The sequence below is a fragment of the Ursus maritimus genome, unplaced genomic scaffold (genome assembly GCF_017311325.1).
Source record: "Ursus maritimus isolate PB19 unplaced genomic scaffold, ASM1731132v1 scaffold_16, whole genome shotgun sequence".
Lineage (NCBI taxonomy): Eukaryota > Metazoa > Chordata > Mammalia > Carnivora > Ursidae > Ursus > Ursus maritimus.
This window is the reverse complement of record NW_024424008.1, coordinates 12617863-12645472: the sequence shown is the minus strand read 5'-3', so window position 1 is coordinate 12645472 and position 27610 is coordinate 12617863. Positions and strand designations below refer to the sequence as shown.

The following is a 27610-nucleotide window of genomic DNA, read 5'->3' as shown; positions in this document are numbered from 1 at the left end:
CCAGGTGCTGCAGCTGGAGCCAGACCCAGAGGGCATGCCCTCCCCCTCTCCCTTGGTGGCCTGGGAACGCTAAACGCAGGATGAAAATATTGGTCCTCTGCAGATATTTCAAAAGAGGGAATGCAGATCAGTGCTGAGCTACGGAAATCCTTCTCCGTCCACAACAAACATGAAAAACATGAGGAAGATGTAGTCAGTTTCATAAAACTAAATGTAGTCAGATTTTAAAACTTCCCTTCATTCTGAGGTCCTCTTTGTATGGGTGTGCACTTCTGTTAAAGTGTGTGTGTGTGTGTGTGTGTGTGTGTGTGTGTGTGAGAGAGAGAGAGAGAGACATAATTAAAAAGTGTTTGCCCTATATGTTGGTTTTTAAAAATACACAAACAGGTAAACAAAGAGGCAGTGCGTTAACTCATCCATAAAAGGGAAAAGTCTGGGAAACGGTGATCTAGAGGTGATGTCGGTGTCAGGACCACCTGATCCCCAGCCTCTGTGTCTGTACTGATGGCCAGAGGCCTTTGAACTCTTCCTTTAAGCTCACGCCTGCAGTGCGTCCCAGCATAAAGTCGGAGCTCTGAGATTCCATGTCCCTTTCACTCAGTTCTCATCGTAATGTGGTGTGTAAGCTGGAGTTGAGCCCGGGATTCTGCCTGCTTTTCCAGCTCTTAAGTTACTTGCCTGTTGCCCTGCCCGTAGTCTCCAGTTCCACTGAGGACTGGGTGCCGTCCTGATCTTACTTAGCCCCTCTCAGAGACTACAGTCTTACCCAAACCCTTAACCCAGAGGCTGGGGCCCCACTGCCCAGTGGCAGACTGCTGGGTTACCGGTGGTCTGTCTGCCTGAATTTCTGAAGATCTGCTTCTGCTTTCCTGGCCCAGGCTTCCTCCTCCTCACAGACTCTACTCCACATTTCTAGGTGATGTCCAGTTTCTCTTTCTGTTCTCTCAGTCAGGCAGGTCCTGTTCTAGGGACAGGTGCCAGGGAGGAGTGTGACACGTGGAGCATGAGTTCTCCATGGACTCATGAGCCTTGCCATGTTCTCTAGTTTATGTTCTTCCCTCCAGACTACCCTTGAGCTCTTCCAGCGACAGCCTGCCTCATCTGTGTCGAGTTCCTGGTCCCAGGCCCCCTAGTTTTCACCAAGACTCACCTGCTTTTAACTGAACCATGCCTGGCTATGTGCCAAGATATGTTTAGCAGATAGAAAAAAATTGGAGGTGAACCTCAAGTATGGAAAAAAAAATTGTTTTTTAAATTTCTAAATTTAGCGTCAGTGTCAGGGCCCCATCTGGTCAGAGATAGAGGCTGAAGTTTTAGTCAACTTCAGATAAAACGAGTCAATACAGAATTTTCTCAGTTAATTCAGATTTCTCTCTCTCTCTCTCTCTCTTTTTTTAATAAATAGAATTATACATACCAGGTTTTTCCCCCAGCTTTATCGAGGTATAATTGGCAAACTGCATTTGAAGCGTTCATAGTGATGACTTGATATCGGCATACATTGTGAAGTGATTACCACAATCAGGTTTATTAACACAGCAATCACCTCAGAAGTCAGGTTTCTCTTACTTTCTCCAGGGCCTGCTGTTCAAGTGCCCAGAGACATGAGGATCTGGAAACGGTTCTTTGAGGCCAGAACACAAAGTTTGGGAATGGCGGGGAGGGGATGTGTGAGAGGCTTGAGGGTGAGAAACAACTTCCATCTTTCTGACACCACATTCTAGAGACATGGTAGCGGCCCAAAGAATGTTCAAATGATCTAGTTGCTGTGTTTGGTTATGACTTTGTAAATAGTTACACACAATTATGTTTGAAAAACTCCAACTTATTTGTAAATATTGTTGTTTCGAGAAATTCACTGTTGAGGAGGAAAAAAGGAAGCTTCGAAAACATTCTAACCTTTTTCACAGGACATAGAGAATAAAATTCCCTTTATGGAAACAATGCTATAAAGTACAATAGTGAGCAAAAATAAAGAAAATTTTAAAAAAAGAAAAAGAAAAATGCAAGATGAATGATGTATTAACTAGGCTGAAGAGTCAGGGTGTGCCAGTGACCTAGACTTCATGTTACGTATCTATCATTTGTTTATCGTTTGTTTTTATTCCCCACCTCCTTACCCCTTTCGTAGATGAAGTCAGCCAACAAAATTCCTCATGGCTGGTGAATCATATTAGCCAAAACACTCAGCCAAGGTAGAGAAGGGAATAGGTTTCATAGAAGGAGAAAATTCTAGAATATGAGGTCTTGAAATGCCCTGAGAGAAGGTTTAGTTCCAGACTCCTCAGGTAACAGAGTATCCAGAGGTCAGGGGAGGGGACTTAATTTGCCCGGGATCGTACAGCTAACTGACAAGGCTAGAATTGGCACGTGGGTTTCTTGGCTTCCTGCTAGTGTGCCAGACGATGTTGATGGTGATGCCATCTTGAATTTACACGAGGCCGTATGATTTATAAAATGCTTTCATGTACGTACTGGTTCAGAAGGCCAGTTTAGTACAAAGAGCATAGGTCTTGGCATCGTACGAATGCATGAACCCACAACATAGGTGAGTTCAGTCTTAACACGGGTGAGTTCATTTACTTTTCTGAGCCTCAGTTTCTGCATCGGTAAAATAGAAACGAGACATTCTTCACCAGGGCATTATGATTAGATAAGAGCCCACTTCAGTGACATAGCACAGTGTTTGGTGCGTGACAAGTGCACATTGAATATCACGTAAATGTATGGCCCATAAATTGTCCCTGCCTTCCCGGTGATCTTCATGGCAGCCCTTTGAGTAGACGGACCATGCTATTCTTCTGTCCCCCAAACCGAAACATCCGAAGTAACCCTCTCTCTATTTTACCCAAACTCAAGAACATTTTTTTTACTGTGTGTGATTAGTATGTTTACGAAATAAACCTTGCTTGGTTTGAGATACATTACACTTAATTTATTGAGGTGCTTAAAAACAAAGGTGTCTACTACTACTGTTAATTATAAAAGCTAATATTTACGTAGAGCTTACTGTGTACAAGGCACCATTCTGAGCATTTCGCAGATCTTCACTCCTATCATCCTACGAGGTAGATCCCTATTATTCTTCTCATTTTAAGAGGAGGAAACCGGGGCACAGAGACGTTCAGTAACTTACTAGTAGGTAAAGGAGCTGAGATTCAGACCCAGACGGTCTGGTCCCAGCATGCATGCCCTTAACTGTTAAACCATATCCTGAAATTCTAGATGGAGTTCTTTCCTCCAGTCATCGTGGTTCCTGTACCAGGTGTTCAGCACCTGCCCAAAGACCCGGGAAAGCCTCACCGCTGCCTTTGCTCTCTTGCAGTGTCCGTCTCTGAGTCTGCCAGTTGTAGGTGCTCTCCTTAGACTCCTTTAAGAGGGCATCACACAGAGCTCTTGCTGCTTTTAATTTAAACATAAGCCAGATTTTCTTCACTGACCAAAACCATCACTTCAGTTTTCTCTGAATCTAGGACAGATGTTCTTACGCCCACTAGAGTCCACATAATTACAAACAGAGCTGAGAGGCCAGCTGTGGGGCTTGGCCGTTAGTGAATACATTTTGCCCTCAAATTCATCAGAGCAATTATCCCCCCTGGACAGAGGCACCAAGGACATGTTTCTCAGATGCTCAGTGATCTGAGTGTAGAAGGCTTTGGATGGATGGACCAGAGACCTGGGTACTAATTCTGGGTCTGTGGTTTTGCTTGCAGTGTGAACCTCAGCCAACCATTTGTTCCTCGAGCCCTGTTTTAGACCCTGAGTATGTGAGCTCAGGCTCTCTGAGAAGCCGCTGCAGGATGAGTTAAGACCTGCAAGAGATTTATTGGGTGAGACACCTGTGAGGGATCATGGGAAGGAGCCAGAGAAGGGGGTAGAGCCTGCAGTGGGGTCAGGGCTGACACCTGTGACGGAGAGAAGGCAGGAAGGAGGATTAGACTGCAGTGCAGTTCTAGGACAGTTTCCACCAGACCAGCGAAGGTTCTCGAGCCAAGGTCTCCCATTAAAGGAGTCCCATGCCTCACAGGAACAGGCCTGTATTAGTAACTACTGCCATTCCTTTGACGCTGGATGAGAACAGCCATGGGGAGTTGCGGGATGCAGGAGGCCAGCAGCTGGGGCTGTGAGTCAGTTATGCTGCCCACATTAGGAGATCAAGAGGCAGATTTTTATGGCTAACGCACTGAAGCATCACCTGTGAACAGAACACGTGAGGTTCAGACTCTTAAAGGAGCTGACAGTCAAGTGGGAAAAGACAGATGAAAAACAAAATATTTAAGTGGTAGCAGTAAGCACTTAGATGAAGAGAAGACAGAGTAACGTGGTAAGGGGTGACTGGAAACCCGGTTAGGTCAGGTGAGCAGGAAAGGCCTCTCTGGGCCTTGGACTCTTTATTAGTCATATTAAAATGATTTCCTTTTTTTCATTCCACTGGATATTTGTGTAGTGCTTGTAATTTATAAGTATATGCTCCTTCTCTACCCTCACATCGAGCTGCATAATAGAATGACTCTTCGACTTGGTGTGAAAAAGACTTGAGTTTGAGTCCTGGTTTGGGCATTTCCTGAGAGCTCTGTAATACTGAGTAAGTCGTTTTATTTCTCTGAGTCTTAGTCTTCTTATGTGAAATGAATCTGGAAAGATCATTGCCCTGCCAACTTTTCAGGGCTGTTATAAATGTCAAAGTTGTTGAGAACAGCCTACAGTCGGAAAATAAAAATAAAAATTTCTTTTACAAAAAATAAAACACTTAGGAATCAATTTAACAAAAAACATACAACATCTCTATACAGACAATGGCAAATCGTTGCCAGGAGAAATTCAAGAAGACCCAGCAAAGGAAGAGAGATATCGTGTTGTAAAGTAGAACATTCGATATTGTTATTATGTTATTTCTCCCAGATCGATCTATAGATTCAGTTCAACCTTTGTCATAATCCCAGCATGCTTTTCTGTATTAATTATACCAGAGCAAATAAGAAGATACTATGTACACATATGAAAACATTACTGTTTTACCAAAGAACATGTCAATTATAATTCTGACCCTTTCCAGTCATAATATTGGACTTTTTTGAGAACTTCAGGGAACAGTGTTAGATTATTAAATGAAAGCTCTTTTCACTTTCCTTAGAAGTAGAAAAGTCCACTCGAGCTTATAATGTTTATTGTTCTTCCAATCTGATGTATTCCATAAAAAAAGAAACTGACATTCTTGCTCAGACCTACCAATCAGTCACTGGTAAGAAAATCATGTGGTCTCTCTGGACCTTAGATGTCTTATCAGTAAAATAAAATATGGAACTAAACGATCCCTTGGTCATTTCCAGAACTGTGCGTCTGTGATATGGAAGAAGAATAAATCATTAAGGATCAGCAAGAACAATCTGGTGATTTCTTTCCAAGCCTGGTTCAATAAGTTTATCATGTTATTCTCTTGAACCTTTTAATATTCTATAAGCGAGGCAGCAATTAGCATGTTGTCTGTGACCAAGACATACTAAAATGAAAAAGAATATGATCTTATAATAATACTAATGCAGTCTCCAAACTGGCCTTTCTTAGGATTTCTCCTCTTGAGTCTTTCTTTTTCTTTTTTGCCGGGGATGGGGGGGAGGTTACAGAGGGAAAGGGAGAGAGAGAGAATTTTTTTAAAAGATGTATTTATTTATTTTAGTGAGAGAGAGCATACACGAGTGGGGAGAGGGGTGAAGAGAGAGGGAGAGAATCCCAAACAGACTCTCTGCTAAGCGTGGAACCCAGCACAGGGCTTGATCCCATGACCCGTGAGATCATGACCTGAGCCACAGTTGCGAGTTGGGCACTTAACCAACTGAGCCTCCCAGGCACTCCGGGAGAGAGAGACTCTTAAGCACGGACCACGCCCAGTGTGGAACCCTCCTCGGGTCTCGATCTCACAACCGTGAGATTATGACCTGAGCTGAAATCAGGGGTCAGGTGCTCAACCGACTGAGCCACCCTGGCGCCCCTCCTCTTGATTTTTTTCAAAGCATAAGTTTGGGATTCATTGGTTTTGGTTTCAGCCTCTCTGTCCTTAATGATGGACTTAAATTAGATGGTAATATTTTGAAAGAGGACGTGATTACACAAACCAGAATGAGAACTTCTAGTCCAGGGATTGGCAAACTTCCTCTGTAAAAGGCCAGATAGGAAATATTTTAGGTTTCACCACCCTTCTGTTCTCTCACAAGTACTCAACTTCGCTCTTGTGGTATATAAGCAACCATAAACAGTATGTAAATGAATAGGCATGGCTGTGTCCCAATAAAACTTTATTTATAAAAGCAGCCAGTGGACCCAATTTGACTTACAGCCCACAGTTTGCCAGCCCCTGTTCTAGTGTAGCAATAATACATCTTGGCAGGCCTTCCGAGACACACGTGCATGTGGTCTCAGGTGTTGGCCCTTCTAGAGGTGTGAAAAAGATGTGATTCTCTTTGGATGCCAGCAGAGAAAGCCTAGAGTTGCCGAAGCATCAAAATACGAGGCTGGAAGAGGAGTAGGAAAGCTACACATATGAAGCCAGGAGCCCGTTGTGACGCCAGGACTCGAGACAGCAGCTAAGAAAGAGCTGCCAGTTACAACTGGGTCCTACCAGCCTCTTTGCCTCTGGGGTCTTCTGCTCACCACACCAAGGTCAGCTGAGGCCATTTGCACACTCTGGCACCAGTCCCGGCTCCAATCAAACCCTGAAGGTCTGTGAACACACAGCTTAAGCTCTTCTCCCACATCAGATCACCTCCCACGACGGAGTGCCGAGGGAGAACCCCCCCTCCATGGAGCACTGACGCGCAGGGACTGTGGCGTCTCTCTACTCCCTAGGACAAGCCCTGCAGGCTGCTGTTTCACATCGCGTACAAATTGGGACTCTCAGTTTCACATACCGTCCTTAGCTTCTGTAGCTAGTGAGCTGAGATTCAGATTTCAAAATCCACGTTCATTCTCCCTACCACACTACGTCTCCGGAAGCCACAGTTCGGCTTCTCATAATGCTCAGATCTCCTAATTCCCTCAGCAAGCTGGGGTCCGAGAGTCCCAGCCTCCCCACCCAAAATAGAACAGTTTCAGGTATTATGCTGGTGATTTCTGCCATTGCTGATGATTCTTTTTTTTTTTTTTAAGATTTATTCTTAAGCAATCTCTATACCCAATGTGGGGCTGGAACTCACAACCCCAAGATCAAGAGTAGCAGGCTCTTCTGACTGAGCCAGCCAGGCGTCTTGATGAACTCCTTCTGTTAGTGTTTGACACTCATGTTTCACACCGTTTGCCAGTTGTCTCTTAAGTGAAAGTCATTGTACAAAAAAAGGCAGGGAAGTTCACCTCTTATAAAGCCAGCAAGCTTAAAAATACAGAGATATATTGTTGCTATTTTTGTGGGAAGGTCACAGGAGTCAAATACATCATTGCCGTGTGAGCTTATGGTGCCCCCTGGATGGACTGATTCCTATGGGACGACTGTTAGGTTCCCAAAGTTCCTCGGGGGAAGGAGGAAGTGCTGCCCTGAAGAGAAATCCTTCGGTTTTTCTAACTGTGCTATAAACCCGCAGAGCAAGGACAAGACCCGTTCTTTCTGCTGGGCCTGCAGCTCCGAGCAGGGTCTCTGCAGTCCATGCTCATGACCCTAAGTAAATGACAAGTGTTTCGTTCTAAATATGAATTAACTCCTGGAGGGGGGACCACCTGGCCAAGCCAGCCCCACTCAAAGGAGCAGGAGTGAGTTCTGTCACAGCCACGGTGTGCCATACGTGCGGCAGGTGAGGGGAAAACAAAATTTGGAAACTGATCTTTCTAAAACCAACAGGACAATGCGTGGCTAAATATAGGCTGGCTGTCCTAAAACAGATACATACACAACCCAGAAAACCCCACAAAGTGGTAACAGTTCCTCCCACCCTTCAAGAACAGTTTACATTGGGATCCTGGAGCTATCCGTTCGTGCTTCTGACCCAAAGAAGAATGACCGACCGCCAACCGCCGTGGTGTGTTTATCGAACACCTTGTTCTCAACCAGACCTTTGCTAAGCACAGAGCATTGCACTAAACACTGTCAGAGAAACAGAAATGGGCCAGATCCTGACTTCTACCAGCTCTCTGTCCCCTTCCATGTGACAGACTTGTGAGCCCCCGATGGAGAATACCCCGCAGAACGAGGTACTGTGAAAGGTTTAGAGGAAGGCGTGATTCATTCTAACTGGAGACCTGATGGAAAGCCTGGCATTTGCTCTAACGTGAGGGGCCCCGGGGCAGACGAGGTTATGTAAGGGTGTGTGACCAGAGACTGTGACATGCCTCTCAGCTACAGTCACTCTCTTTCCCCTGCGCCCTTCACACAATCGATTTCTGCTAAAGTATGCTGAAAGATCCTCTCTGTCAAGGTCGGGATGTTCTGACTTGGCTCACAGAGCCCGGGAGGGTGGGGGTGGGGGGGTGTTCTTTCTCAGATCCTTTCCTGGAAGGGGGATCGCATGGGCAGCCTAGTCCCCAAAAGGTCTCCCAGGGGCTCATGTTACTGCCTGTCTCTGCCTCCCCTTTTTTCTTCCTCTCCTTTATAGTTTCTATAAACACTAGGAGATGTATTTTTGAGCTTGGGGAATTATTTATACTAGTCTTTAGTAGTTCGATCCAGCAAATGTTTACTTACCATGCAAATGTAACATAATAAACTCATAGCAAAATACCAATCCTGCCATCCAGTGTCCTGGTGATCAGATCCCCTGACTTGATTGCCCCTCCCCTCCCCTCCCCCACACATTATGGAGACTACGTCTTCATTCACACTGATAGATACTGATAAATCTTTCCTGCAGCGCAGGGGAAGGACCCCCACACTAGGAGCTCTGAATTGTTACTGCAGGATTGAGGTCTGACCTACTGTGTGGCTTTGGACAAGTAGCCTCACCTTTCTGGGCCACAGTGTCTCCAACCCGAAACGAGAAGCTTTGGGAATGTGGGAAGGACGGCAGTGATGAATAGCAGTTAGACTCCGGGCCCCTTCCAGTTGCCGTATTATGTAAGTTATTGTGTCGAGTGAAGCTCTTTTGTGCTTGGCTTTAAATTTGTGAAAAATTCCTCTAATTAGGATGTGTGTCAGACGATTTTGAGGATTATTCATTTTTAAATGATTTCTTGTGGTTGTGAGTTAAAATGACCTCGAGCTCTCGATCCCGTCTTGCCCACAGCCCCTGTCAGCATGCATTTGTTTTTCGACCTCTGCACCCTCTGGTCCTTGTTTCTCGGTCAACTTTCTGCAGGGACGACTTACTCCATAGAATCCTACACCCTTCTGTTTTCAAAAGTCTTTCATCGATCGTCTTTTCCCTGTTGGAACCCTTAGAATGTTACCACCATTCCACTTCTGGGTGTCAAGCCAGCAAGCATTTACTGAGTATTTAATAATTACTGTTTACCCATATTCCATCTCATCAGATCCTCGAAAGAACCTTGGAAGGTGGGTGTTCTCTCCGGCATTTGGCAGCATGAAAAAGGAGGTGCAGAGAGAGTAAAAGTTTTTCGTGAGGCCCTATAGTAGGGTAGCGTCAGAACCCGTGTTTCTGAACCCACGTCAAGGCTCGTTCTGTTACTAGTTGTGCCTCTTGGAGTTAGCTGTAGGCAGATGATGTGAAAAGCCAGTGAGAAACAAGGGTGGTTTCCGGTATATAATTTTGATGACCCAAAAAACGATTTTTGGAAGAATTTGTTATTTCATTTGGCTTTTCAGGCTTGCTTTGCCCCTGATTTTTCAGTTGACCCCCAACCCTTCTACCCCTGCCCTGGGTTTAAGACCCAGAGATTGTAAAAAGCCAAACCAGTGGATCTTATCTAAATCCCTGTGTGAATATGACTCATTAGGGCTCATGCCGAACCGCTCTCATGTTTCCCAAAGGTGGCTTTGACGCGCATCCCCAGTCTCATCCCAGTCCTTACTTTTTTGAGCAGAGAAAGCGAGGCCCAGGAAGGTGAAACGGCATTCCCGGGGCCACTCAGCCAGTTGACAGCAGAGCGTGGCCTAGACCCCCGTTCTGTTACTTGATTCTGCCTCCCATAAAGCTAACACCGTTCACCACATAGGGATCTATGGGAACTCTTTTCTCTACATGGATGGAAAGAATTGGCTTTGGAAGAAAGTGAGATCTGTTTCCCATGGGCTCTGCCATTTTCTAGCTGTGTGACCCCAGAGCTTATTATTACCTTCCTGAGCTTCAGTTTCTTCGTCCAAAAAAGAAGGGGGGAAAATGGAAATAATACCTGCTTCACAGAGTAGACTAGAGGCACGTAGTACGTGCTTAATAAATGGTAGCTGTGATTATTATAGTCCGTAGTGTCCTTTTTGTTCTCCTTCCATATATAACATCGTACAGGGTATAGTTGGGACAGAAACAGAGGCAACAGTGACCTTCCAAGCACTCACTGTTGCTCGGAAAGCAACTCCATACCTATTGGCCAATGTCAAGGTCTCAGCAGTTCCCTGTGTACTAAGGAATGGGAGCAGTAAGAACAGCAGGCACTGTGCTAAATGCTTTATATGTATGATCTCAAACCTTGCAGCAGCCCTGGAAAATTATGTATTTTCCCCATTGAACAGGTGAAGATCAAAGAGGTTTGTGTAACCTGTCCAAGGCCGTAAAGCGAGGAGTTAGCAGAAGCAGGTTCTGAATCCAGCCTGGGCTCCAGCATGTGCTTTGGTCTACCACTTCATGGGTTCTGACACCCACTGAGGCTTGGGGTGGGGATTTAGGGGGGAAAGGATAAAGATAAAAAGGGCATTGAGATAAGGGAGCCAGTCATTATTTGGCCAGTCATCTTTTCCAGAAACTCCCGCCAACCGCCCCTTTCCTGCTCCTGTTATCACTAGCCAGTTGATGGCTGGGCTGGGCTGGGCTGGGCTGGGCCCCTCTACTAAAATCCTTCAGAGCTTTCCTGTTCTAGAGTTTTGCAAGAAGGTGGGCGGAGTGTTTGTGTGCTGGGCAGGCTTCCCAGGGGTGATTGTGGAAAGGAAGGGGAGTGATTTTTAGGGCCCTAAAAAGAAGCCAGGGAGAAGAGGAAAAAATAAAACCCTGTTTAAAAGAAAACAAATTTGACTCAAGTGTTTTCTGGCATTATCTTAAGTCTAGACTTGGAGATGGAAGCCCAGGCCAGAAGTCTGGAAACGTCCATTTTCTACTTGCTGTATTACTGCCCTTCCTAATGACCCAAGACACATCATTACAACAGCCTTGTGGCCACATACCAAAAACAGCCCAGCCACACATCACGTAATGTCCTTTTTTGTTCTTTTCTTCCCTCAAGGGGTACCCAGGCAATAAAAACAAATCCTATGCACGTTTCATGTGAGTGTACGCATTTGTTTTCACACCAATATCTCCTTCACCTTTTACACCTTGGGTCTTTTGACCCCAAGGAGTTCTTGCTGTTTTGTTTTGCTGAAATTCCCACTGCCTTGCTATGACTGTGGAGCAAAGCCCAGGACGGTGGGGTTGGAGGAGGTGCAGGGAACTGAAGGTAGGAAAGGGAGACTGTCTCTTACTCAATCTCCTTTGGTAAGGACTTGGTATTTACTGAGTGTTCAGCATTCTCTTTAGAGAGGAAGGAAAGGTCAGACGTATTTAATTAGACCATTCTTCTCTTGCGCAGACTTAATACTTCGCGAAAGTGTTAATGCATGTGTGTGTGTATGTTTTTTTAAATTCACTTATGTATTACGACATTAAAGTGTACAAGTCATTGTTTTTTAGTATATTCACAGGTTTGTGTGTACCCACCACCTCCATCTAATGTTGGAACATTTTCATTGCCTCAGAAAGAAACCCCATACTCATCAGTAGTCAGTCCCCATCCCCACTCCTCCATCCCACCCCCATCCCCAGGCAGCCACTGGTCTACTTGCCGTCTTCATGGATGTGCTGATTCTAGACATTTCATATAAATAAAATCATTACAATCTGTAACCTTTAATCGCTGGCTTCTTTCACTTAGCATAGTGCTTTGACGATCCATGCATGTCGTAATATGGATCAGAACTTCACTCATTATAGTCAGTTAAGCATCTGCCTTCAGCTCAGGTCGTGATCCTAGGGTCCTGGGATCGAGTCCCACACCGGGCTCCTTGCTTAGCAGGGAGCCTGCTTCTCTTTCTGCTTGCCATTCTCCCTGTTTGTGCACTCTCTCTCTAACAAATAAATAAATAAATAAAATCTTTAAAAAAAAAAAAAAAGAACACTCATTAGACGGCTGAGTAATAGTCCATTCTAGAACTACATCACATTGTTCATCCAGTCTCTACCTCTGCCGTCACACGGTCTTCTCCTTCTCTGGCTCTGTCTCTGTTTGCTGTTCTTATACGGATGCCCATCAGTGGATTAGGACCCACCCTATTCCAGTATGACCTCATTTTAACTAATAAGATCGCAAAGACCCTATTTTCAAACAAAGTCACATTCTGAGGTTCCATGTAGACATGAGTTTTGGGGGGACACTCTTCAATCCAGTATAGACCCTAAGGAATAATCACTTACATTCAGGTAGAAATCTTCTAAAGTAGCAAGCAGAAGTGAGATTTGGGCAAGGGTTAGCCCCAGAACAGCTTTGAAGGAATTTTTCTGAAACTGCAGGTCATTATGGAGCTGGCTGATTGCACAGACATGGCTTTGTATTTATAGAATGGAATTCCAAGTGGGCCCACTTCATTTTAACCCCTACTTCATCTTATTAGCAAACCTTGAAATCCCCTCTTATTTTGACCACAAGAAACAAGCATATTTGATTCTGTGCTAGTGAAAATTCTTTTAGTCACTCAGCAAGTATGTATTCAATACCCACAGTGAGCTGAGACTACTCTCGGCACCAGGAATACAGAAGTGCCGAGGACACATTTTGAGAACTTAAAACATGCCAAATTGTCTCAACCCTTTATGCATTTCATCCTTGTGACCACCCTGTGTCAACTTGTAAATAAGGAAACTGAGGCTCAGAGAAGTGAAATGGTTTCTCCAGCTCTGCAAGTAAACAGCCTGGGTCACAGATGTGATTCCACAGCCTGGACAGAGGACCCCATCCCTGAGGTCATTCCTCTTTTATACAGACCCACAGCCCAAAGCGTGCAGTGTAGGGGGCACGCAGGATGTGAGGGGTGACAGGCGGGGTAAGTAGATTGTGACAGAATGGCCTTTCTTGTCGGACTTGGGGACCTGGACTTGATTCTGGAGGTGGTGACGAATCAGCGATACGGAGGGACCGTGACCTCTTGCTATGTATTTCATTTTTTTTATTAATCAACACGTATTTATGGAGTTGTATCACACACTGGGCTTGATGCCAGGGATGACACTGTTATGGAAGAGAGAGTGTCTCTGCCCTCGCTGAGTTTACAGCCAAATGTATGGAGTGAGGAGGGAGAAAGGTTAACTGTCTTCCCAAAATTCTGTTTGAAACACAAGGAAGGACTGGCTAGAAACAAGGTTGAAGGAATAAACAGGAAAATGGCTTTAAAAAGAGAGAGCTTTGCGGGTCATCCTGAGCGTGACAGGGATCCCCTGAAGACTTTGAAGCCAGGCGGCGACATAGTGGCGGGTGTGGTTGTTGAGAAGCAGAGCCCTAGAAAATGCCTAGGTTTCTGGCTGAGGACCGATGGCGTGGTGGCGCTGACGTACTTCGCAGAGTGGGAGACCACAGGAGGGGGCTCGCTGAGTTTGACCTGCATGTGGGACATCTGAGTGGAGATGCCCAGCCCACAGAGGGTTCTAGGACAAGAGCCCAGGATAGAGAACTGAGCTGAAGATTGATTTTTGAGAGCCGTCCTCACCTGGCTGGGGAAGATTACCCCAGGGGAGTCTCCTGAGTGAGTGAAGCTATAGGAGGGTCTGGGTGGAACCCTGAAAATGCCCCCACTGAAGACAAGGCAGGGGTGGAGGAGTCCAAAAAGACCACGGGAAAGGTGGAATTGCCCCAGAGGCTTTCTCGTTGCACCTTCCCTGTGTCTTCTCAGGCCGCAGCTATGTCCGTCTCCGGCACCCTGCTTCTCCATCCCCGAGCATAAACCTTCCCCCCTCTGCCATTAGAGAGTTCATCTTGCACATCTAATGGAGTAATGAAGCCATTGATTCTGCTAACAAACATCCAGTTCACTACAAGACCTGTAATGGGAATTCATTTTGGAGGTCAATACAGCTGTCGATGGAACAGTTTTCCCCAGGGGCGCATGGCTCTCGCTGTCGGACGCTGGCAGAGCAGTTCTGCCTTGCATCAGAGAAGCCTGGAGAGTAATTAATCCGATAGAGCACTAACGAGCTCGTGATCCTGCCTAGGGCCATGAGAAGGGCACGAACATAGGTCAGATAACGGCGAGTAGAAACAGAAGTGTGTCCCCTCTGAAAAGATTTGAACAGCCCTAGCAAGCCACCATCACCACCACTAAAACATCACACCCCACTAGCTGTCACATCACCAGAAGTTACATCTTTAAACCTTTATTTCTCTTGAACGAGAAGTTTCACTGTGGAATTATTGTATGCCGAATGAACATTTTTGCTTGTTCCACAAACGCAGACTAAGAACTCTCTGTGCACCTGGCCTTTATTGGGTAAATCCTGGAACCGTAGGCGTTAACGGCATCAGTCACTGTCTTAGAGACTCATGGGCTAGAGAAGGAGGCAGAGGGACAGTGGATACAATGAAGCATGGGCCAAGTGCTATTGGCAGCCAGAAAAACACCACATCCAGGAAGGTTTCAGAGAGAATATGATATCCATGCAGGGTCTTAAAGTCTGCAAATGAGTGCCAGTAGAGTAGAAGTGAAATCCAGGCGGAAGGAACAGCAGAAGCCCATAAGAAAGAGTCATAAAAGGGGCTGGTGTGCCTGGGGACTGATGAAGCTTCCGAATGCCTCGGTCCAGGAGGAGAAAAGCAGGAAGTAGGTGAGACTGTCAAAAAGGCCTTGTATGTTAGGCTCAGGAACTTGGACTAGGCTTAGAGAACCAGCCGAATGAGTAATGCCCTTGGCCTGGGGGGGGAGGGTAGCACTCTCAGCTGTGATCTGTCTTTAATACCTGCTTCTTTTCTAGCACAACAGAGGGAAGTCTAAGAGGAGAGTTAAGCGGAAAAAAAACCAACTCAGAATGGTGGGCACAAGAGTTGGGGAATGGGAACCATTGTTGTTCTTAAGAGGACTTGGAAGGGCAGGCAGGAGGAGCTGGGACCAGTCTTACAGGACAGTCTGCTCCAAATACATTTGTGCTTTTATCATTAATGCAGTAAGTCGCAGCCCAGGGTCTGACTTAATGAGTCTTCAGGAAGCAAAGCTCATGTAACAAAGCCAGCCTGAGCTTTGATGGAGGTGATGACAGCAGGAGCCTCCGAAGAGGAGGAAGGCAGTGGCACTTACATCTCTAAGGGCTGGCCTGGCGTGAGGGCCAGAGTCACACCCCCGCGCCATGGGTGGCCACCCTCCTGGGAGCTGGGTGAACAACATCAAGGTGGGGACAGGGAGCGGCCTCCAGGTGACTCCGGGAGCAGCGCTGAGGGACAGGGCATCTCCTGTCCACCAGGAGGCCACAGCCCTCCTCTCCCAGGGGCAGAGAAGGAGGAGCGGGTGTGTGACGGGGAGAGGAGGCTGCCGACTGTAGCTGGATCGTTGCCTCGGCTCTTAATATCTCTTCCTCCTCTGACAGCCCACTTGGGGATAAGGACACCTTTCTTCTTTTTTTGTTTCACAGACTCCCTGAGAAACCTCTCCTCCGCCAGTCACGGCCCCCGCTCTTCTCCAGCTGAGCTCAGCAGCTCCAGTCAGCACCTTCTCCGAGAGCGGAAGTCCTCGGCCCCGTCGCACTCCAGCCAGCCCACCCTGTTCACCTTTGAGCCCCCGGTGTCAAACCACATGCAGCCCGCCTTGTCCACCAGTGCGCCTCAGGAGTATCTCTACTTGCATCAGTGCGTCAGCCGGAGAGCGGAGAACGCCAGGTAGGAGACCGCCGGGAGCAGCGGTGCCTCGGGGGCCCACTCGGGACTCGGGAGCTTCCAGTCCTGTTTTTAATTTCAAAGACAAGGGAGTAAAACATTTTCTCAGACAAACAGATGCATTTATTAACAAAGCATCATTCTTTTGCCTAGGTAACCTTCACATGGTACTGGTGTCAGCTGTGCTGCTACAGAGTGGTGATCAGATTCCAGAGGAACCTCCCATTATCAGAAATCACGCTATAAAAATGTTTAATCTGGGGGGAAAAGGCATTAGGGACTAGAGTTTCAGAATTGGGAAAAAAAACCCGTCAATTTACTTGTTGGCAATAAGAGTATAGCTATAAAGTCTTACAGTATTGAACAAATCCATATCTCACTTTTGCTGTAGAGCAGCCCTGTTCTGTGTGGTCGTGAACTATCCACAGGTGGCTATTTAAATTTGAATGGGTTCAAATAAGATAAAACTTAAATTGAAGTTCCTCAGTTGCACTGGCCACATTTCAAGTGCTCAGTCGCCACGTGTGGCTAGTGGCTACCCTCTCAGCACAGGTAAGGAAACATTTCATCACCATGGAAGGTTCTAGAACAAGGACTCTCTGCTCTAGAATAATAGTCTATGTATTTCTGACACCACTAGTTCTCTCACAGGTGCCGAGCGTATACATATTTTTACTACCGTTTATTCTGGTTGTTAGGGTAACAAAAGCACAGAGGTGATGGGCTTTACCAGAGCTAGTCCCCAGTTGCTAATCCTGGCCAGCAGAGGACCAATCACGTGTCTCAGTTCATTTAGAAACACCGAATTTGTGTTATGAAAACTAAGGCAGGTAGAGAACTCACTGTATTATGTATTACATCATAGAACATTTTCAAGCAGAATCTTACTCGAACCAGTCAAATGCACTGAGAGACAGCCGATACAGATCATTCTGTCCGTCTCCTAGATGAGGACAGTGAGGCTCCCAGCTATGGCGTGACAGAGGCAGGACTAGAGCCCAGGGCTGCTCGGCTCCGGTCCTGCACTCCACACTGCGTCACCCTGCTGCCGGGACCATGACACGGCTCGCGCTGCCTGCGCTCTGTCTTAAGGTGGCCTCAAATACCCATTTTCCTGACGCCTCGGGATTCCTTTGTTTATGAACTTCCACGAGTTCAAACTCCATCAACTTAGACGGAAAGAGCTGAGCTCAGAAACAAGGTGGGATGAATGAGCCGAGATGACAGAATGAGTTCGCGGCCGCGCCGTAAACAGCCCCGATGCCCCTGGCTCCCACGCCTCCGGCAGGCAGGATGCGGAGGCTAGAAGCGTGTACAGGCTTGGGAGTCCGGCAGGTGCGGGTCCAGATTCAGGTTCTGCCACTTTCTTTGTGATCTCAGGCCGCTTACTGAACCTCGTTGAGCTTCCATTTCCTGACCTGTAGAATGGAAAGGGCTCCTCCTAAGGCTCCCTGATGAGCAGAGTGACAGGAGCACATCCGAGTACTTCTGAGCGTTTGTTCTCCTTGTGCCCCACCCCCACTTCACGTGACCTGGCCTCGGAGTAGAGAAGGTGAGGTCTTAAAATCATCATTCTCTTGAAAGTGGACTTTCTATTAATGCCTCTCACCCTTAAGGTGCCTATGAAATATCTAGGGATCTGGTTAAAATGCCGATTCTGAATCAGTAGGCCTGCAGCGGGTCCCGAGATCCTGCCTTTCTGCTCACTTCCAGGGCTTGCCTTCGGATCACACTTGAAGTAGAAGGCTTTATATAATACTAACAGCTACCACCACCTCCACTCCCATGCGGCTGTGAGAGCAGCAGGGAACAGATGTGTAAATGTGTCTGCTTGAATTAGCAGTTAGGGCCCACTCTCTGCACCCCCTCCTCCTCGGTAAAGCCTCTGTTAATCTGCCTAGCTGAGACCCACATCTCTGAATTCCCACAGCAGTTTTTTATTCTCTCTCGCACGTTTGGCACGCTCTGCTTCATAGTGTGGACACTTATATTAATATATTACTGCCCTTCAAAGACAGGACCAAAGGCATATAGTAGGTACATAAAAAATATCCAAACGCATCTGTGTTACAGAGAGAGAGCATAACAGGGGAGACAAAACGGATCTGCAGTTGGGGAAGCAGCCTTAGTGTGGGGCCCTGAGCAAGCTGTGCTTTTCTCTGTGTCTTTGCTTTCACTTGTGGGGGTGTGGGAGCAGGGGAGTGAGGAGAAGGAGCCGGGAGATTTTTGGAAAAAATAAGTTCAAACAACATTAACAGAATTCCCAAGTGATGGAGGTTGGGAAGGAAGCTTTCTTTGGGCCAGAAACACCATATAATTTCTAGAGGTATTGGAGTAGTTTGCATGATACTAAACATACTGTAACAATTATAAACTCTGGGCACAACATAAAAAAACAACTGTTTGAAGGCACTGAAGAGCAATCACAAGGCAGGCAGAAACTGAAAGAGATTTAACTCTTAAACGGAGCTGGGGGGGGAAGGGGCGCCTGGGTGGCTCAGTGGATTAAGCATCCAAGTCTTGATTTCGGCTCAAGATCATGATCTCAGCCTCATGAGATCGAGTCCTGCATCAGTCTGCACACTGTGCGTGGAGCCTACTTAGGATTCTGTCTCCCTCTGCCCCTCCCCTGCTTGTGTGTGCTCTCTCTCTCTCTCAAAAAAAAAAAAGGTGCAAGTAGCATACAACGGTAAGTGTGTTAATTGCTTTAATCCACGGTATTAAGAGGTGAGGCTGGCTAGAGTGAAGAGATGGTGAAATTTAGGAGAGAGAGAAACTAAAAAATCAGTGGGGAGTGCCAGTCCCTGTGTGGTCGCAGCAGCACGCACAGGCTACCCCTCCCCCCAATTGCAAGTAAAAACTACGGACAAAATACGATTGCCCTGTAATCGTCTTGATTGTATAAAAATAAAATGAGGCAAATGATAAAGGGGAGCAAAACGTGGAGAGGGCACTGCTGGAGAGGTGAATCCTCTGTATCTCGTGGCATTGCCCTGGGCGGCGGGGCGGGGGGCCACTCACACAGCAGCGCGCTGGGGCAGACAGCTGAAACTGTGAGAGCAAGCCCATCTTTCTTGCTAGAGGAACCAGTGCAGTGCCCAGAGTGAAGAGAGCTGGAGAAGGGGTTTCCTGACTCTGAGAATGAAACCACACAAGTCTCGGGCTCACCGTGAGCTGCGCATGTGCGGGACAGACCTGACGAGCATCGCAAGGGCTTTGAGCGCTCAGCCGAGATCTGCACCACCACATACAGGAGGAGAGACGGAACTTGCAGCCTGAGTCTGACCACAGTGACAGCTGCAAAACAAAAACCTCAGCGCTCTCCAGAGGATTGTAACAGAACCCAGCATCTACGCAACATGATTAACAATACTAAGGATGTATAATCTAGAATTTCTCAGCATACGGAGAACCAGCTAAATGTAACTGGTCCTCAAGGGGAAGCCAGATGTCAACCCCGGCATGACCTGGTTGTTGGAGTTATCAGACCCAACTCGAAAAGCCTGTATTATAACCATATTCCATAAAAATGAATGTAAAGAAAAGAAAAACTATCAACCCACAAGTTTATATCCTGAAAAATTGTCCTTTAGGAATGAAAACAAGAGGTTGCCAAATGAAAGAAAAATAAGAGAATATCCGAGAGAGCTGATTTAAAGATGTGATAAGAGGTTCTTCAGGCTGAAGCAAAATAGTCCAGAAGGAAACTAAAACCTTCAAGAATGAAGGAAGAGCTGCAGAAATAGTAAATATCTGCATAATTTTCCCTCCTCAGTTCATTACTATATGTGACTGTTGAACGCAGATACTAAATGTTGCCTAGTGGGGTTTTCACCTGGTCCTCTCTTCAGCGTGAAGAGCTTCCTTATCATTTCTATATGAGTCCCCTTGTGACATGTTTTCCCAGTTTTCATTTATCTGGAAATAATCTATATTTCACCTTCATTTTTAAAAAAAGATTTCTTTAGTTATTTGAGACAGAGTGCCCGTGCGTGGAGGGGAGGGGCAGAGGGAGAGGGCGAGAGAAAATCTTGAGCAGACTCCCCACTGAGCACAGAGCCTGACATAGAACTCGATCTCACGACCCCGAGATCATGACCTGAGCCAAAACCAAGAGTCAGTCGCCTAACCTCCCGTATCACCCAGGTGCATCTCACCTTCATTTCTGGGAGATATCTTGCTGGATATAAAATTCTGGAATGATGGTTTTATTTTATTTTTTTTATTTTCTTTTGGCATTTTAAAGGATAACATTCTGTAGTCTTCTGCCATTCATTGTATGAGAGGGGAGCTGTTATTTTTATTGTTAGACTCCTATAGTAATGTATCTATCTTCCTCTGAATGTTTTTTTTTCTCCTCTTTAAAAAAAATTGTGAAATACACATAAAATTTATCATCTGAGCTATTTTTAAGTGTACAGGTCAGTTAGTGTTAAGTACTTTCACATTGTTATGTAACCAGTCTCTAAAACTGTTTTCATCTTGCAAAACTAAAACTCTCCACCCATTAAAAATTCCCCATTTCCCCTTTCTCCTACTTCCCAACACCTTCCTTTCTACTGTCTGTATGAATTTGACTTCTCTACGTAACTCATATAAATGGAATCATACAGTACTTGTCTTCGTGAGTGGCTTTTTTCACTTAGGATAATGTCTTTAGGGTTCATCCATGTTATAGCCTGTGTCAGAATGTCCTTCCTTTTTATGGCTGAATGCAGTTTCATTGCCTGTTTATGCCACATTTTGTCTATTTCATCCATTAATAGACACCTTGGTTGCTTCCACCTTTGGCTGTCGTGGATAACGCTGCTGTGAACCTGGGTGTACAGATACTCTTCAGGGAGTCAGCTTTCAGCTATTTGGGGTACATACCCAGAAGTAGAATTGCTGGATCCTCTGATAATTCTAATTTCAGTCTTTTGAGACACTGCTGTACTGTTTTTCATCGTGGCTGCACTATTTTAGAACTGTGAACAATGGTGACCATTTCTCCACATCCTTGCCAGTATTTGTTATTTTTTGGTAGTGCCATGCTAACAGCTGTGAGGTGGTATCTCACTATGGTTTGGGAGTTTTTCTGGTTTTTTGTTTGTTTGGGTTTTTTGGTTTGTTTCTGTTTCTGTTTTTGTTTTTATTTTTAAAGGTGGGGCAGGGCTGGGGGGGGGGGAGAATCCCAAGCAGGCTCCACACCCAGTGCAGAGTCAGACACGGGGCTCATTCTTACAACCCTCAGATCCTGACCTGAGCCGAAATCAGGAGTTGGTCACTTAACCGACTGAGCTCCCCTGGCACCCCTCGCTGTGGGTTATTTACTTTTCCATAACGATTAATGGATGTTCAGTGTCTTTTCAGTGTTTGTTAGCTGTTGTATCTCTTTGGGGAAATGTCTATGTAGGCCTCTCCCCATTTTTTTTTTATTTTTTTATTTTTATTTATTTTTTTTTAAAGATTTTATTTATTTATTTGACAGAGATAGAGACAGCCAGCGAGAGAGGGAACACAAGCAGGGGGAGCGGGAGAGGAAGAAGCAGGCTCATAGCAGAAGAGCCTGATGCGGGGCTCGATCCCAGATCGCCAGGATCACGCCCTGAGCCAAAGGCAGACGCTTAATCGCTATGCCACCCAGGCGCCCCCCCATTTTTTTTTTTTTAAATCTGGTTGGATGGTTGTTGTTGTTGGGTTGTAGAAGTTCTTTATATATTCTGGATATTAACACCTTGCCAAATATATGATTTACAGATATTTCCCCCATTCTGTAGATTGCCTTTCATTCTGCTGATTGTGTCCTTTGATGCACAATTTTATATTTTGATGCAGTCCAATATATCTATTTTTACTTTTGTTGCCTGTGCTTTTGGTGTCATATATTAAAAAGAAAATCATTCCCAAATCCACTGTCAGGAAGATTTTCCTCCTGTGTTTCTTCTCAGAGTTTATAGTTTCAGCATTTTGTTTAGGTCTTTGATCTATTTTTTAATTTTTTATATATGATGTAAAGTAAAAATCTAACTTCATTTTTGTGCATATGGATATCCAATTTTCCCAGCACCGTTTGTTGAAAAGATTGTCATTTCCCCATTGAATGGTCTGAGCATCTGTACTGAAAATCATTAGATCATATATGTGAAGGCTATTTCTGGGCTTTATATTCTGTTCCATTGGTCTATATGTCTTTGGGCCAGTACCACACTTTTTTTTTTTTTTTTAAAGATTTTATTTATTTATTCGACAGAGATAGAGACAGCCAGCGAGAGAGGGAACACAAGCAGGGGGAGTGGGAGAGGAAGAAGCAGGTTCCCAGTGGAGAAGCCTGACGTGGGGCTCGATCCCAGAACTCCAGGATCACGCCCTGAGCCGAAGGCAGACGCTTAACCGCTGTGCCACCCAGGCGCCCCCCAGTACCACACTTTTAATTACTGTAGCTTTGTAATAATATGTTTTGACATCAGGGAAGTATGAGACTTCTCACTTTGTTTACAAGATTATTTTGGCTATTTGCACTTCTGTCTGTTTGCTGACTTTTATTCGTTGTTTTTCAGCAGTTTGACTCTGATATTCCCAGGTGTATTTTCTTGGTTGGGGCTTCATTTAGCTTTCTGATTCTATTTTTTGCTCTTTTTGATCAAGTACAACAAAATTTCTACCAATATTTCTTCTTCGAATTTTTTTTCTGCCCCATTCCATCTCTGCTTTCCTTCTATTCTTCACATTAGACCACTTAATACTGACCCATATATCACTGATACTACTCATTTTTTAAAAAATCTTATTTCCTCTCTGTGCTCATTTTGGATGACTTTTAATTGAATTTTAAGTTCTAGAATCCTCCCCCTTTCCCCCACCCCATACTTTTATTTACTTTTTTTTTTTTTTACAATTTTTGAGGTGTAATTAAAGTACAGTCAGTGTCAATACATATAAAGTTTCCTTGTCCCTTTGTAATTCATACTTCCCTCTACCCCATTCCTCAGGAACCACTGACAATATTTCTATCACTACATTAGTCATCATTTTCTAGAATTTTACTTGAGTGGACTCATATAGTAGTCACTGTTTTTACTTCTTTCACACAGCATAATGCTTTTGGGATTCACCCATGTTGTTACATGTATCATTAGTTGTTCCTTTTTATTGCTGAGTAGTAATTCAGTGTACCTTTATATCGCTACTTATTTATCCATTCCTATGCTGGTGGGCACCTGGGTCATTTCCAGTTTCAGCTTTTACAAATCAAGATGCATTTGTCCATAAATGTCACTAACAGATCTTGGTGTAGACATTTGCTACATTTCTCTTGGGTAAATACCTAGAAAACCATGCCTAGGTGGTTTTACTGGTGAATTCTATAAAATGGGGTAATGCAAATATTACCCATATTCTTTCAGGAAACGTAAGAAGAGAGGGTCCTTTTGCAACTCATTTTTTTTTTTTTTGAGACCAGAATAACCCAGATACCAAAGACAAGGAATTACAGGAAAGAAAATCGGAAGGCAATATTCCCTGTGGATATAGATGCAGAAGTCCTTTCTTTTACAAAAACAAACAACCAACAGTAATCAAATCCAACTTAAAAATATATATTTAATGTGTGTGTGTGTTTTAGGGATATTAATATATTAGGGAATATATGTGTGTATATATACATCATTAGGGATAATAGTTCGTGATAAAGTGGTGCTCATCCCAGGAATGCAAGGTTGGTTTTACATTAAGAAACCAGCCATTGTAATTCATTACATCAAGAGAATAAGGAGAGGGCACCTGGGTGGCTCAATCGGTTAAGCATCCTACTCTTGAATTCAGCTCGGGTCATGATCTTGGGATTGTGAGATTGAGCCCCGGGTCAGGCTCTGCGCTAGGCATCGAGCCTGCTTTAGATTCTCTCTCTCCCTCTGCCAATCCCCCCTCCTCTTTCTCTCTCTCTCTCCCTCTCTACCTCTCTTTTAAAAAAAATAAAAGGATAAGGAGAAAAATAATATAATCATCACCTTAGTAGATGCTCATAAAGCATTTATCAAAACTCAAGGCCTCTTCATAAAAATTTTCTTAGCAAACTATAGAGGAGAGCTTCTTCAAATTAATAGCAGACTTCTAAGGATAACCTACAGCTAATATCATACCTAACAGAGAAATATTAAGCATATTCTCATAATACTGGGGATAAGGACAGAATACCTGCTCTCACCACTTCTTTTATTTTTTTTTTAAGATTTTATTTATTTATTTGACAGAGATAGAGACAGCCAGCAAGAGAGGGAACACAAGCAGGGGGAGTGGGAGAGGAAGAAGCAGGCTCATAGCGGAGGAGCCTGATGTGGGGCTCGATCCCATAACGCCGGGATCACGCCCTGAGCCGAAGGCAGACGCTTAACCGCTGTGCCACCCAGGCGCCCCTCCAAAATGATTTTTAAAAGAACAAAGTTAGAGGATTTGTACTACCTGATATCAAGATTTGCAAACAAACAAATCTTTGTCTTTATCTTCCTCAAGACTGTTTTGTATTGATGAAAAGGTAAACATACAGAGCTCCCTAGAGCAGAAAAGTATGTGTGTGTGTGTGCGCGTGCGTGCATGTGCCCAGGTGTTGACAAAGGTGCGAATAGGGAAATGAAAGTCTTTTCAACACATGGTGCTGGAACAGCTGGGTGTCCATATAGAATTAAAACAAAAAAAAACCTTATTGATACCACACTGCTCAAAAGTTATAAATGTGTCAGAGACCCTAAATGTAAAATCTGATAGTATGAAATTTCTAGAAGAAAACATCTCTGTGTTCTTGAGGTAAGCAAAGATTTGTATCACAGGATACAAAAAGAGGGGACCCATAAAAGAAAATAAATCGATAAAGTAGTTGAATCAAAATTAAAACTTTTCTTCAAAAATCCCCACAAAATGCCAAGTCACAGAATATGAGAAAATACTCAAAACAAATATATCTGACAAAGGATTTATTTCTAGAAAATATAAAGCATTATTACAACTTAAGACAACCCAATTTTTTTTTATGGGCAAAAGATTTAAATAGACACTTCACCAAAAAAAGATACAGAAATGGCAAATGAAAAGATGCTGAGTCACCAGGGAAATGTTTGCTTCGTGTCCACAGGAATGGGTAAAAGAAAAAAGACTGACGATGCCGAATGTTGACAGATGTACTGTCATCCTGCTTCTGACATTCATGTTACATGCTAGGCACTCTGGAGAAAAAGAAATAATGCTTTACAGTTTACGGAGCGCACTCACATTAGTTACCTCATGTGATCTCCAAAATAATCTCAGAGGGTTACATCTTTTTTTTCATTATTGTATTTTTAAGTAATCTCCACACCCAGCGTGTGGGGCTCGAACTCACACCCCCGGGGTCAAGAGTCGCTCGCTGCACTGCCCGAGCTGGCCGGGCGCCCCTCATAGGGTTCCTTCTGAGTGGGGACTTGGGAGAGAGACCCAGCTCATTCATCCCTGCCCGGCGTACACATAAATACGTCTGTTGGGATTACTGTAGTGAAAGAGTATTTAGTGAGACTAATAATAACCAGCCTTTATCTGTTCCTTTTTTCATTTATGGGGGAACCTGACATACTATACAATAAATTAACTCCCTTAGAGGTGAAACTCTGAGTTACTTATCCTTCACTACAGTTTTAGCCACTGTTCTTCCTTTAAGTACTGGACAGGCGTTCCGGCTAAAATGACTTCAGTTCTCAAAATCTCGCTCTTCCCCTGAGCAAAAATAAGTCGCTCCTCAAAGTAGTAACTGTCGCCAAGGAGGGAGTTTTGAACAGACACCATCAAGACAAGCGGAGTCCTTTTTGTCTTCCCTGGATTTATTGTTGCCCTCCAGCCTTTAGGGCCTCATTTCAGACTCTGGACCTTCTGTTTCCTCCTGTTTCCAGGAGGCTGTTAACCCTTAGCAGGTGATGTGGTGTGGAGAGTCACGTGCCTCAGAAGGCCGTAGTTCAGGGGCCCGGAGACGGGGTGGGGGGAGGAATGCGGTTTCGAGGGATGGGATTCCAGTCGGAATGGGTCACGGGCCCTGCAGCAGTATCCCGCGCAGAGAAGGTGCGTGAGAAGTAAAATGAGAAGTGGCGATGGAGAACTTACCTTTGATTCATCATTTCTAAGACCTCTGACTCATTCACCCAGTGCCTTTGATTGACCAAAGGCAGAGAAGAGACGACTTTTAGTTTCACTTAGTTCGTCTATGTAACTCTGCTCTGTAACCGCGATGAGAAGGCAGGCACAAACTTGCCGCCGGAAGGGTTTGAGATGCAAAGATCACCTCACCTCTCAGAGATTGTGAGATAGCATTTTCTGAATTTTCTTCCCTCATCGAAGGATCCACGTGGGATGGGTTAAATGCAGAAGAATGGTCCGTATGACCTCTTCCGACGGCCAGGGACTGTTACAGACCTAAATGGTGGTCAGTGTACTTACGACCATGTGCGTATTCACTTTCTTTAAATGGGAACATGCTACTAAAAAGGAGACTGGGCCTTCATCGTGAAGGTACTAAGAGTAGCGTGGAAAACAGTGAAATCAAGGTGTCCTGTGGTACGTGAAATTATGTGGAAAGAGGCCAAAGAACTATTGCAAAACTAAGCAGTGAGGAAAACTAGGAAACCGTTCCTAAAAGATAAGGGAGCGGTTTCTGGCCGGTATTAAGGCCAGGGCGGCAGCAGCAAGAGGTGATGGGCTCGGGCCACCCACCAGCGGCCACGGGCGTGGGAGCAGGGGCAGGCGCTGCGGGCTGGACGGGGTGCGTTCTCTGCTCCTTGCCCCTGCCTCCAGCGAGCTCCCCTGCACGCTGGTGTTCCGGCATCTGCCTGCGCAGCTCGGCCATTTGCGGGGTTTCCCATCTCAGAACTGGGGTGGGGGGGGGGAGATTCAGATGGCCTCGCGCGGGACATGCCCGGCCCAGGACCTCGCTCCTTCCAGGAGGCCCCTGTCAGCCCACAGCCCGGCAAGGGAAGCCTCTGGAAATGCACCGCTTCCCAGTATTCATCCCAGGAAAGCAGCTCGGGACCCCACGGTGACCGAGGCCTCAGTGAGGGTTTAACGACAGTAGTAAAGGCCGCAGAACTCACGAGTGCTCACAGCCCCCCTCTGGATCTGCTGAAAGAGGGGGCACACCGTGGCAGCGGCTTGGAGCGGAGTGCAGAGGCTGGCGTGGAGCCAGCCCTGCTGCTGGCCGTCTGTCTGTCCGAGTGCACAGCTTCCGGCGAGCTTGTTTCCCTCCTGTAACTCCTTTCACCCGGTTCTTGAAGCGGTGACCTGCCCCTCCCCTCGCATCTCATCGGACCCGGCCCCACGAGGGCACTGGGCCAGGGTTCGGGATGGCAGGTGTGTCCCCTGGGTCCCGGGAGCGCGGCCCCAGGTGGAAGCGTGAGACCCACACCCGAGCCGCTTTAGCACGAGGCACGGCCAGGGTTCCGCGGGGCGCGGCGTGCGGCGGGAAGGAGGAACGGAAGTGGAGAGGGGGAGGCCTGTCACACCTTCGCGGAGCAAAAAGGCTCTTTTTGGTACTTGGTGTAAAGTTCCACTGCATCAAAGAAGCATTCCAGAGGCAGGTAAATCAGGCCCAGGGCTGGCGCAGAGACAGGTGGGACACGCTCGGGGGGGGGGGGGGGGGGGGGGGGGG

The 27610-nt window shown here is 45.7% G+C and overlaps 1 protein-coding gene across 4 annotated transcripts in view; it reads left to right on the top strand.

Annotated features, from left to right (window-relative positions):
* GAB2 (GRB2 associated binding protein 2) overlaps positions 1–27610 on the top strand; it is a 183296-nt gene that overhangs the window by 142348 nt on the left and 13338 nt on the right. For all 4 annotated transcript variants that reach the window (XM_040630909.1, XM_040630908.1, XM_008707388.2 and 1 more), the window contains exon 3: positions 15732–15975. In XM_040630909.1, the coding sequence (XP_040486843.1) occupies positions 15732–15975 (244 nt within the window). The remainder of the gene's footprint in view (positions 1–15731; positions 15976–27610) is intronic.